At 38.7% G+C, this 13,029-nt stretch overlaps 1 protein-coding gene across 4 annotated transcripts in view; it reads right to left on the bottom strand.

Annotated features, from left to right (window-relative positions):
- Positions 1-409: 409 nt before the first annotated feature.
- Positions 410-13,029, bottom strand: part of LOC143291686 (GA-binding protein alpha chain-like) — a 32,461-nt gene continuing 19,841 nt past the window's right edge. For 3 of the 4 annotated variants that reach the window (XM_076601699.1, XM_076601700.1, XM_076601701.1), the window contains exons 7-11: positions 11,705-11,917; positions 10,367-10,432; positions 9,687-9,782; positions 5,616-5,839; positions 410-5,212 (exon numbers count right to left, since the gene is read on the bottom strand). In XM_076601699.1, the coding sequence (XP_076457814.1) occupies positions 5,012-5,212; positions 5,616-5,839; positions 9,687-9,782; positions 10,367-10,432; positions 11,705-11,917 (800 nt within the window). In that variant the 3' untranslated portion in view covers positions 410-5,011. The remainder of the gene's footprint in view (positions 5,213-5,615; positions 5,840-9,686; positions 9,783-10,366; positions 10,433-11,704; positions 11,918-13,029) is intronic. The other variant, XM_076601702.1, reaches the window with a different exon arrangement.

Here is a 13,029-nt window from a genome sequence, read left to right on the forward strand (position 1 = left end):
TTATTTTGTATGGGGAGAAAAAGATGTGTACAAATCATTTCTGGTTTTATTTCACTGTTGAGCACCAAGAAGTCATTTAAAAGAGCAGTTCCCCCACCCACCCCACAGGTTGCTCCCTTTCCCATGTTGTCTTTTGTCACAATATTTTGTTTTCATACATTTGAGTAGTGTTTGTATGCGTGAATAAGGACATTCTAAGCATATGTTTTATCTGTTTGCTGTAAAAAGCCAGTGTGAACCAAAACTGGGCCCTAAACCCACACCAATGCCACAGGGGTACATAAATGCTACTGAAATATTTTGTATCCAAACATTTGTTGAATAAAATAAGAACTGATCGATCTAGGAGTGCTACCCAACTGCACAGGGCACACTCGCTCCACTGACAACAAAAACATTGTTCACACCATTGAAAGCACTCACATCATTTATTCATTTTGAAGGCATCATACATGACAACATTCCACTCAAAGTCCCCTCAGCAACTCATCCAAAGCAAATCCATACACCATCCCTTAAAAAAAATAGTAAATTCATCATGTCATGTACAAACATCCACTGAGTCTCCACCACATCACTCACTTGTTCAAGTGCAACATAACCACATGCAAACCAAAAACGCATTATACAGCTGGTACACTTCACCGGACAAAGCCTCAGAGGACAAACATTCATCAATACTTCAGAGTTCTGTTCAAGCCAGTTTGGGATCTTGTTTCAGAGAGAATGGGGTGTGTTCAGATGTACCTATATCCACGTGTATCCAGCCCGTTCTCAACAGTCTTTTCTTTTCCAAATTCCAACAAGTCAACATTCCATATATATATATATATATATATATATATAAACGCACAAAAATGCTATCTGCACAGAATATGCATGACCAAAATTTATGACTTTCAAACAACTTTCCCAACTGATCCATTACGCAGTTTCCTGTAATGATTTCAAATGCTAGTTTGTGCCACAAATTGAACTGTTTGGATTGTGATACATTTTCCAGATTTGTTTAAACATGCATGCAGTGTTGTCAGTGTGTTTGAAATCAAGAAGAAAAAAACAAGAGAGCTCTGTTGGCCTTTCCCAGTAGAAGGGAGGCAACTTGAAAAAATCCATGCTGTGTGTGCAAGAGGTGATTTTCTGACTTGGCCCCATCTTTCCATCTCAGCATGAACAAAGGCAGTGGTAACTGGATGAGTTGTGCTTGCAGTCATTAAAATGATTCAAACAGGAAAATTAACATACTGGGTAAAAATGAATTAGGACAGTCTTATAAATAAAGTCATGTGATCCTTGATTCCATAAAATAATGTGCTGGGGTGGCAGTAGTACTTTCTTCAGGTCTTCTCACAGATGTCACATTAGCTGATGTGCTCGTGTATTTTGAATACTATCATTTGTAGCTAGTTTGCATCAGATAGAATGTTAAGGAATGCAAATTAATATCTGAACCTGTACAAACCAAACTTCTTTTAAGTTCTAAAAAGTTTTAATTTGTTTGTGCCTACTTTGACTTCAATGGCTTTGTGTCGTGCACTTTTTTTTTTTTTTTTTAATGTTTAATTGTCTAATCCTTGCAAATCCTTTCTCCCTGCCCAGACCTTTCCTTCTGAAGCTGACTTTCATCCAACAGAACTCCTTGTATTCCAAACCAGTGTTTCAATGAACATCTGTCCATGTTCTTGCCCCTCACCCCTTTCCCTCCACACTCTTGCAGACAATGTCATTCTTAGTCTTACATATCACATGCACACAATTCTGTTCACAGAAATCTTTCATACAGGCACTCAGATTATCTCACACACTTGAGGGCACTTAGAAAATGTTATACACTTTACATGTACAGATACCAGAATGTATCAATACCAGACAGATTTAAACTGCCACATGTTAATGTGTAATAATAAATACAAAAAGTGCAAGAGAGAGAGAGAGAGAGGAGAAAGAGTAGAAGAGACAATCCTTAATATGAGACGTCTCACATAATTAGATGGTGTACAGAAAATATTTGTTTCTAAACACCCACTCCTGTGAGTTTCTGAAAGAAATGGCAATGAGTTTCAAGCTGCTCTGTAATAGTAATTGCTTTGACATCTACCAGAAATGTGCTGGCAAGTCACAATTACATATCTGTACACACCAAGATCTGTACATGCACAAAGAAAAAGAAAGATGCAACAAAGAGACATTCCAGCACTCAGGAATCTGCAAAATGCGAAAATAAATACTAATTTCAGTTTCAGTGGTTCATCAACTAATTCTCTCACAACCACATGCACACACAGAGAGACACAGTTCACTAGTCAATGTACTTTTACTTTCTGTTCCTTTTCTGGAGTTCAGTTAGTAGCACTTGCGTTCTACTTAAGACTTTTCCCCATTCTTCACATCAACAAAATAAAAGGTGCTATAAAAGAATCCTGAAACAAAGGCAACATGGTCAAGTCAAGAACACTTTCCCTTGTATCTTAATGGCTCAGAATGTGCTTTCTTGTCCCTTGACATGTCATTTTGTGGAACATTATGACGTACTGACCTAATCTATGGGTTGGTAAGGGGTGACTTATGCTGCTTTTCTGGATGCTGGTCTTTAGCTATGGTTTGATTCCATGTTTCATGCAGTAATAGTGTTTTTCATTCTAAATGTGCATGTCAGGACAGACAAAACAGCAAGCTCAGAACAATACAAAATTGAGGTTGAACATATCCATTTCCTTCATTTTCTCATTCTCTCTCTCTCTCTCACACACACACACACACACACACACACACACACACACTAAGACACACACTAAGTCACCACAATGTAAGTGTAACATTCCATAATCAACATTCTCTCCCAATCTCACAGTCTTGCATAATCACACACACAAAAAAAGTCCTTTTACCCAAATTTCCATGCAAAGAAATAAAGGACATACTTCACAATCTGTGTATAAACCCGTTGGAAAGATTTGCTGCAAAGCCGAATGGGAGTTGTATATGAAGTTAAAAATGACTGGTCAAATGATGATAGCTTATGGGGAAAAAAATGAAAACGTATAAACCTTGCTGCAAGTTAACAGAAGGTGGGAGAAGCATGGGTGTGGGGTGTGGGGGGATAAGAAAGGTACAGGATTAAGAAAGGCAGCAATATTGATGGAGGGGAAAGGAGACCAGGGGACAGGAGTGTGGGAAGGGGGTGGTGGGGGGATGAAATGAACCAGAGGAATGACAGACTGCAGTTACTTAAAAACTGAAGGGAAGAGTAATGGGTACAGGAATTAAAATAGTTGTGTTACAATATCCATCCTATCCAAAGACAGTATTGGTTGGTGGGATGAAAACAGATGGGGGAAAACACAACTGATTCACTTGCACTTACACACACACACACAGAGTCCAATTAAAAAAGCCATGACATTAAAAAAAAAACTAAGGGAAAAAAAATTTCAAATAAATTTTCAGCCTAATTCAGGGTATGGTTTATCAGTATTCAACATAAAATGGTGGAAAACCTATTGTTGAAAATAAAAGAATATACAAACACTTCAATGTTCAATTACTTTGATAACTAAATAAATAAAATAAAATGCAGATCTGCCAAAGCCTTACTGGACTTGAAAGTAATATTTCCATTATTTGAGAGCAGTAAAACAGGTGTAGCACCAACAATCCCCATGCCTAAGTATATAGAGTATTTTGTTTAATATTTCTCATTATGACTGGCATTCACAGGATAGTGGGGAAGGCCAAATCAACTGAATGCAGGGGAGCCATGACCAAGCTGGAGGGTGAGAGTTGATCTTCATTACACTATTTTGACCTTTAGACGCCTTTCCTACTAATAATGGCAATCAAGTTTTCCCTTTCCCACTTTCATGCCTGCTACAAATTCATACTCTTTCCAGTGTATAGTCTGGGGGGAACAAAGCTCTATAATAACCTTCTGGGACGAATTAGTGAATGGTAGACCTTGCTTTGGATGCTGTGGGGTGGTTCTAGGTGGCCACAGCAGCCTTGGACCAAAGAAACCAGCCAGTCGGTTCTCCTGTTTCAAGCAAATGGTATTTATTGTGCCAGAAAAAAATGTTGGTCAGAGGAATAGGAGGCACTACTGTCTCTCAATTAAGCTCTTGAAATATCAATTCAAACATAATTAAATTGTTTGTGAAGGGTTTGCAATTTCCACTGATACCAAATACAATACTTTTAATCACTGGTGAGGTACTGTAATTTTTTCTTTCTTTTTTTAATGTAAGTGGCAAAATAGGTGCAATGGCAGGGACTGTTCAACTTGTGTGAATAAGCATAAATCAGCCCCCACACACTCCCTGCATCTGGATAGTATTAATGTGCAGATAAATGTTAGGATTGAATCTATCAATGTTTTACCATTTAGCTGACCTGCAGGCAAGATCATTAGATGATGGACTGAGAGTTGGAGACCAATTCCCTTTGTAAGTCTAGATGACATACAATTCAAAGAATGTGGTTTGTGCCAAGAGACGAAGGTTCACTGCTGTACGCTTTGGGACAGCACTGTGGCTTGTTTCTTTTCTGTCATTGCCAATTCAGCCATTTTCCTGTCACTTTTATCAAGAAACAGCCAAGAGAGACCAGTAAGTTTCCATGATAATATTCTCAAGAACACAAGTGGAGATAAACTAACTTACGCTAATAAAACATGAAAACTCTCATAGTTGACAATAACATGCCACAAACAACAGAGGCTGATAATCCTTCTTTCATGCCAGTTCGCTCTCAGTATAAATCTTTATTCTCTATTATTATCATCATTATCAATTTTATTGCTTTAAATCACAACTTTATTTTTGCAGCTTCATGTAGAATCTATATGTGAGGACTGCATTCTAAAGCTTGGCAGAGCATGCTATGTACCACCCCTGACCCCCCACCACAATAAAAAAAAAAAAAAAAAGCCAAAAAACAAAAACTGACAAAGATGGGTAAAAAACAAAACAAAAAAAAACAAAAACAAAAAAATCACGATGCATCAAAAACATGGACCTCAGTCCATGGTTTGAACAATCTGTGTCCTCTGTTCAATTCGTTGTTTGGATATCACTCCCATCGGCCTCAAGTTGTCCTTGACATTCTGCAGTTTTTTTTCCATGCACTCTGTGACCTGTCGATTCAGTTCTCCAGCGGAGTAACCCAGCAGGGACTTCAAGTCACAGACAAACTTGTAAACAAAACGCTTGCCATGCACCTGAAAGAAATCACATCCTGAAAAATTCATATCTCAAAACTTTTTTTTTTTTTAAGTTTTAAAAAAATTCTAAAAGTCTACCAAACAGTGATCACTTCATCTAATGCTTATGTCTATCCAGTACTGAATAAACTTCATTTTGAGGATTTTTCCAGGAAAAAAACCAAACAAAAAAAAAAAAAAACCACCTGACAATTTCCTACTTCATATTCTGCATGCCTGAGGAACCTAAGAATTAGAGAATGTGTGAAGGTGAGTGTATGAAATACAGTGTGTTGAGAGTTAGGAACTGTGTGAATGAGCGTTGAGTGTACGTGTGAGAAATTGTGTTCACAAGCTGAACACACAGTAAGACTTTTACAGAAACCAAGCTGCCAACATCAGTCAAGACAGGTCCCCTCACCTTGGCGATCATGTCTCCGTCATAGTAGTAGCGGAGGGCACGGGACAGCTTCTCGTAGTTCATGGTGGGTTTGTTCTTGCGTTGGCCCCACAGCTGGGCTACCATCTCAGGGTTGTTCAGCTTGAACTCACCCTCATCCCCCAGCCAGCCAATTACCTCTCGACAGTCCTTGTCCGTCAACAGCTCCAACAGGAACTGCCAGAGCTGGATCTGGCCATTGTTGCCTGACAACACATACAGTGCCTTTGTCACCACACAGTGTCACTGTCAACACACAGTGTCACTATTACCACCATAGTGTCACTGTCACCATACAGTGTCACTGTCACCACACAGTGTCACTGTCACCACACAGTGTCACTATCACCACCATACACAGTGTCATTATCACCACAGTGTCACTGTCACCACCATACAGTGTCACTATCATCACACAGTGTCACTGTCACCACACACAGTATCACTGTTTCTTTCTTTCTTTCTTTTTTTTTGTTGTCTTTTTTACTGCCGAGTGCCTACTAGCGCAAGCAAAACGCTTGGTTACTATAGGCACAGCATTCGCTGTTTAGGTAAATCAGATTCTCAAGACATTAAGTGCCTCGCTTTTGCCACTTCTAGCCTTGTGTTTTGCACTTTATAGGATCTGATTTGGTTGAGTTTTACTGAAGTTTTGATTTTTCACAGTTGCAAGATGAGTTTGATGACTGATGAGGAGCTCTGACGTATTCTGAACGATGACTCTGATAATGATGGTGATTTTTAAAGTGCTTTAGGCAACGAATTATTGATTGCAGGTGGCAAGACTGGCATGATCATATACAAAACAGTGATAGATTTGCACAGTTTAAACTCTTCAAGACATCGCATGGCATAGAACCATACATCGAGTTGGTATTGAACAGATTTATAAAATGTGCATTGACAAAATTTAGATTTGGTGTTTCTGATATTGCTACTCATTGTTTTAGATACGGAAATTTAAGGGAATCGGTGTTTACTTGTCGTTTATGTAATCTGGGTAAGGAAGACGAGCTACATTTTGTGTTATGTTGCCCTGCCTTGAGTGACCTCAGACAAAAACTAATCCAACCAAAATATCATAAAGATCCATCTAACTTTAGATTTAATTTGCTCATGTCGTCAAGACATGAGTCTACTCTGTGTAACTTGGCCATTTATATATATGAGGCATTGAAGAGATTGAGAATAGTTGCGACGTGAATGTTGTTGAACATCTGTGTTAGATATTTTTTGGTTGGTTTGTGTTGAAGATGCACAGTGTGTCATGTAAAATCTTATTTATCTTTCTTTAATGTCACCCCCTTCAGTAAGGGGCTTTGGCCTTTATCTGAATAAAAAATCGTTATCGTTATGGTGAACCATTTAAAGGATTTCTGCAAGTGGAGTTTGTAAAAACTGATCCTACTGAGGTGGAAAATGACCTATACATTGACTTCAATGTCACTGCAGCCGAGTTAGTTGACTGTGACAGTGTCAGTGAGACAGAAGATGGTTCAAGCATAAATTGGTTGCTTGACCTCCCAAATCGAAACTGGCAGGAAGACCTACGCAGTATGTCAGTCATTGATTTCAATGAAAATGTTGGCGTTGTGCATAATCTCTGTGTGGGCTAGTCCCATGGACTACTTTTCTCTTTTCTTAACGGAGAAGATGTTAAAGATATGCAGGGTTCGAATTTAACATAACATTTAAGTGCCTAATTGGGGTTTTGGGTGCCAGCATATCAAAATGAAATAAAAATCTTTCTTCGTTTCAACGGTGTGCTAAGGAAAGTCTCTGCCAGGCTTCATTGTCGACGCGCTGGCTCTTTGATTTGCACAAAGATGCTGCTCCGCGAAGCAAACTGCAGCAGACGACACTTTACATTTCGATTGACTGCGTTTGAGCTTGCTTTCTTGGTTGTCTCTGATTAATTTTCTTTTGCCTCTATCAATTTTTGAGTGCCAACTGGGCACTCTTGACAGAAAATTTCCGTGTCCAAGCCAACTTTTCCTAGCATTTGCACCCGCTAATTCGAACCCTTATATGGCAGGCCACACTAACTTATTTTAACATCATACTGGGTTGGGTTTTTCTCCTTGTTCTTTTTTTTTCTTTTTTTCTTTTTTTTTTAATAGTTGACCATCAAATTTGACATTTTGTTGGGGTTTTTTTTTGGGGGGGCGGGGTACACAGCAAAATCAGACTGAAAAAATAATCTTTTACTATATTTATCATTTGCAGATCACATGAAAAGCAGCTCAGTGCAATAAAAGAAGATAATTAAATTTCTACATCTTATAATCATTTTTCTAAACTACTTACAATCAAAAACTGCAACAGTTCTTTCCCTTGACATGGGATTTTATTGGTAGTTAAGTGCTAGTGACCTGAGGGTCAGTGGGTTTACAAAACTCATTCCTATATCGAAAGTGTACCAGTGAGGACATGCACACCCACACATTCAATATTGTGATTATGCACATGACAAAGCATTGAGGAATATCCCTCACGTGTCACAAAGAACTGTCAAGCATGATTTTTAGCCCTAAGAATGTCATGTGCACATAGATGGCTTTATCTTACTTTGTCATTGCTTAAAGCTCAGTCAACCATGGAAACCATAACTGGGCTGGCAATACAAGAAAAACACTGCACACTGTCCAGAACCTACTTTATGTCAAGAACACATCAATAAATCAACATATTCCAAATCACAGATGAAAGGAGACCAGACATCCAACCACATCATAATATCTCTCTGATAACTATGCTGTTTCACACATGTCCAACACCTACATCCTGTATCCAAAATCATATATATATAAAGAATATAATAGCAAATAATGCCACATAAGTAGCATTAACCCGGAGAGCGCGATGAGCCACGATCGTGGCTTTCCCAGTAAAGTGCAATGGGCCACAATCGTGGCTCTGTTTACATAAGGTCCAACATCGTACGGCTATGCTCGGCAGCCTTCGTAAAACTGCCTCGTTCTGGTGTTACTGCCTCCCTGCTTGTGTTTGCACAAGCTTTGACCGAGTTTACAAGTCCAGATCTTCGTATTTTGTAAACAATGAGTGACATGGAAGTTGACAAAGCTCAGGAAATGAGTGACCTTGTCACCAGTGATGATTCGTTTGCTGACAGGGATTCTGGTGAAAACGGCTTTGTTTTTTTGACACTTGGGCATGCTGGCTTGCTTGTTGTTCATTCAGTTTTGTGTCTCCAGCTACAAAAACTAGGGGTGGGGAGGGGTGGTAAAGTGGGTTAGGCATGGATCTATTGCGATTTCTTGACCAAATCAAGATAGAAAACTGGAAATTATTTTGATTTAAAGCATTCTTGCTGCTTTTGAAAGCAACATGAGCTAAAAGAAAACATTTATTTCAGTTTTTGCCTGTGATTGCATAAAGTATTGTAGATGTGCGCGTGCGTGGCGTCGGTGGGTGTGTCTCAAACAAATAATACAATGCTTATAATTTCATTGTTTCAGTTATATTCATATCATGATTCTGCAGCCAGAACATTTTTTGTACAGTTTAATTCCAATTTTGAGATTTTGACTCTGTAAAAGATGTGAAAATACCTATAAACATTGTGGTTGACGATTTTGGAAAACAAGTGTGCAAAATTTGTTAATTATATCCTATGGAATATCTCCAACTACATACAACGTACAGCCTTTTTCTTACTTTTATCTGATTCTTCATTCACTCTACTTTCCAAAAATGTATAGGTTTACCTATTTATTCTTACTGATAAGCATACAAATGCCCCAAATCAGAGCATAGGTAGCGGAGGCAAACTATCCCTTTGTTTTAAGCATGATTTCTGTATGTAGGTTTTATTATATCCAGCACTTTGAGGGTTAAGTACTCAACCTTGAGTTACAGAAGACATCACATATATGCCTGATAGTTTACCCCCATCCCAGTCTACAAACATGCAACTGTGACCACTGCCATAATTACACACTGATACAACATATGAATACATTCATATTTTTTCACAAGCATGCACACTCACATACTTACACAACGCACACAAGAACACCACACACTGATTACCTGTCCTGTTGCCAGGTGATAACCGCTCATCACCAGTGATTCTGGGGGAGCGAGGTCGGTGTTTACCCACAGTTCTCACCCGGCCTGGAAACACAGCTGACAATGGACATACTCTATTACTATCATGAAACACTCATCCTGTGGTCTTCAACTTGCACATGCTTCAAATGAATGATAAATCTTCAATAGTCTCTTCAATAAAACTAAACTTCAATAACAAAAACCAAACAAAATACATCCCCCTTTGCCCTTCCAAAACCAATGTGCACAAAATTACCATCCATTAGTAAACCAAAACACGCAAACTTTGACTTTGATCTACTGGAGATACCTGAACTTTTGATTGGATTCAAACAAATGGACTTTATACACAGCTGATCACACTACATAAATGGTAGAAATTAAATTAGCACAACAAAATTTTTCCATGAAACATGATGCAGTCCTATGCAATCCGAAGTTGTTAAGTTTAATTAATACATATTGCCAAGTCAAAAAGAAAAAAAAATGTCCGACAACTTGCACCCCTATAACAACATATATCAACAAAAGAAGGAAATAAATTTAGAATTACAAAACCACAAAATACTTTGTTTCTTGGAAAAAAAAAAGAAGTTAAAACAAAACCTGTGTAAACCATATCCACATGATGTAATGACAAAATACATGGCCAAACTTACCTTCCCCATCTGTGGTGGACACGGTGACAGTGGTGACTGGTTGTGGGGCAGGCTGCTGCATCACCGCTGTCAACACACCCACCACAATCACTTAAGGGATTGTCACAACAACACACACAAACTATTAAAATTAAAAAAAAGATAAATATATAAATATTCAATTTAATTAATTCTTAAATCAAGCCCAACGCTAGAGATTTGCCTTTGCTAAATGCATACAGTTATCATCTCATTCCCTCTCAGGAACAAGCTCTGCCCTAACTCAGTACTGCCACTTAGCTCCCCTGACTTTCCCCACAGATGACCCATTTGTATGGGTAAGAAATAAAACCACCAAAAAAACAAATGTTAGAATGTATGAACTGAAAACTTCCAAACTGATCTGTAACACAATGAGTGAGTTGGGAACAAAATAAAACTTCCTCCTTTCTTATGCTATCATACAGTGAGATGATTTAAGTATCTATTTTTTGTTAAAAATTTGCACACAGTGATGACTTGAAAACAAATCAAGGAAAGGACAAAGTTTGAAACCGATTAAATTCAGAATGTTACATAGCCACAATAGGGCCCCTTCGTCTAATTTTGTTGTCGGCCTTGTGACTGAGATGAAAATGATCAGACGCCATAGTTGACACACAATGTTCACATGAACCAGTCACCTCGAAAATAACTCTCACAAGCACTGCAACACACACTGCATTTATTGGTTGCAGTGGAGAGTGGAAAGGTCCGTTAAGATATTCTTAGCTCATGACGTCATCATGGAAATTAGGTGCCACTCGAAAAATTCAAAACTAACTATGGCCCCAATCAGGGCCCTTCGTCTGAAATGGTTGTAAACAGCAGTGCCCCCGATTTGGGTCTTTCATCTGGAGTGAGTTAAGAGAGAGAGAGAGAGAGAGAGAGAGAGAGAGAATATCTAACAAAACAAATTCACCACTTTCAACAGAAACAAGTAATAATGCCCAACGATTTCAGAAATCCACTGGGGGGAAAAAATTATAAATGATGCCTAATATAAGGGTGGTAACTATAATTCAGTGTTCATTTTGACAGACATCAAAATCCTATCCAACCTGGTCTGAACTCTGATCAGCCCCTGCTTAAAAAATGTCACCTACCCATGTAAAAGTTAAGGTTAATGTTTAAGGTCCCACAGTCTTTTACAGCCATTGGGACACTGAATCTATATTCAGTTCATCTAGGGTTCAGCAAAGGAAAGTGGGGTCCAATTCTCTCTTCAACCATTTCAATCTTCCCTAACTGTAGTAAAAGAGCAGGCCTCAATTCACCCAACAAAGAGAGAAGAAAACTCAGCAAGGCCATTATACTCACCAACAAAGCGGCACTTTCTGAGCAGTTCCAGGTGAGTCCAGAATATGTCGCCAGGGTCGTGGGGAATGTAGCTGACAAACTCCGGGTGGGTAAGGGCACACAGCTTGGCACCATCCATGTTGAAGTTGCTGATGTTTACTCCCACCAGACCAAACTCTTTCACTGCCCACTGGATCCAGTGTTTCACATGCACCCTGGTCCACAGTACAGGGTCTGGCACACACAGGCACATGGACATGGTCATTGTCTGCCACTGTTGTTTTTCGTCAAATGGACTACAGGGGCCATATTAGGACAGCTTAACTAAATTAAAAATTCACTCACAAACACAAGTCTGTCATAGCTTTAAAAACAACAACAAAAAACAACTGCAAGACAACACAGTCCATATGTTATCTAAACCATTAAGCTCCTTAAGGTGAGTAAAGACTAGGCTGTGTCAAGGACCTATTTAATTCACCATTCCCAGAATATAAAAATATAAGAAAAAGAATATAAAAAGTACTTCAAAGTCAAAATACACATGAAAGGCCATGTAAGCAAACAACACTATAGAGTGGAAAGCTAGTGCCCATCCCAACACATACAATATCACTACCTAATCACCCAAGCAAAACAACAGAGTACAATGCAGACTGCACAACAGAGAAAAAAGTGTCAATGAAAAATGTGGCTGGTCAGGCAGAAAAAGCAGACAATAAAGAGGGAATAAAAAAAAAACAGAACCTGAATTGAAGACAGCAATTAAAGAGAAGAAATGCCCGTCAGAATTTCCAGAAATTCAGAGGGCACGGATGCTATTTATAATGAAAGACCCCTGGCATCACGTGAGGGGGTGTGGTGTGGGGGTCACTGTCAGCATGATGCATCATAACACACAGCATCAACATCAACTATTAAAAATAGCCAAACTGCAAGAACTGAGTCATAACAAACAGACAAAAATCACTAATTTTCTGTCACCTCTTATTCTTGCCTGTCAAATAGTGGTACACTTTCATCATATTAGGTCATTCAAAAAGTGATTGTAAACATCAATTCCTTTCCATCCTGAAAAAATGCTCATTACATATGCATCAATACAAGAAATGTGCATTCTTGCATGTTTGTGAATATATTTATTTATCTGCTGGCATGTGTGTTTGTGTGTGTGTGTGTGTGTGTGTGTGTGTGTGTGTGTGGTAGGGAGTAGATGGATGTGCAAATTTTCAGAAAGGCATGTAAACAAAATGACTGACCAGAAACTGGGGACAGAGAGAAGAAATGTAACTGGTCAAGAACTTGCTCATCCTTTAGAAAAGCATTACGTTGAAACACTATGCAGA

The sequence above is a fragment of the Babylonia areolata genome, chromosome 17 (assembly GCF_041734735.1).
Source record: "Babylonia areolata isolate BAREFJ2019XMU chromosome 17, ASM4173473v1, whole genome shotgun sequence".
NCBI lineage: Eukaryota > Metazoa > Mollusca > Gastropoda > Neogastropoda > Buccinidae > Babylonia > Babylonia areolata.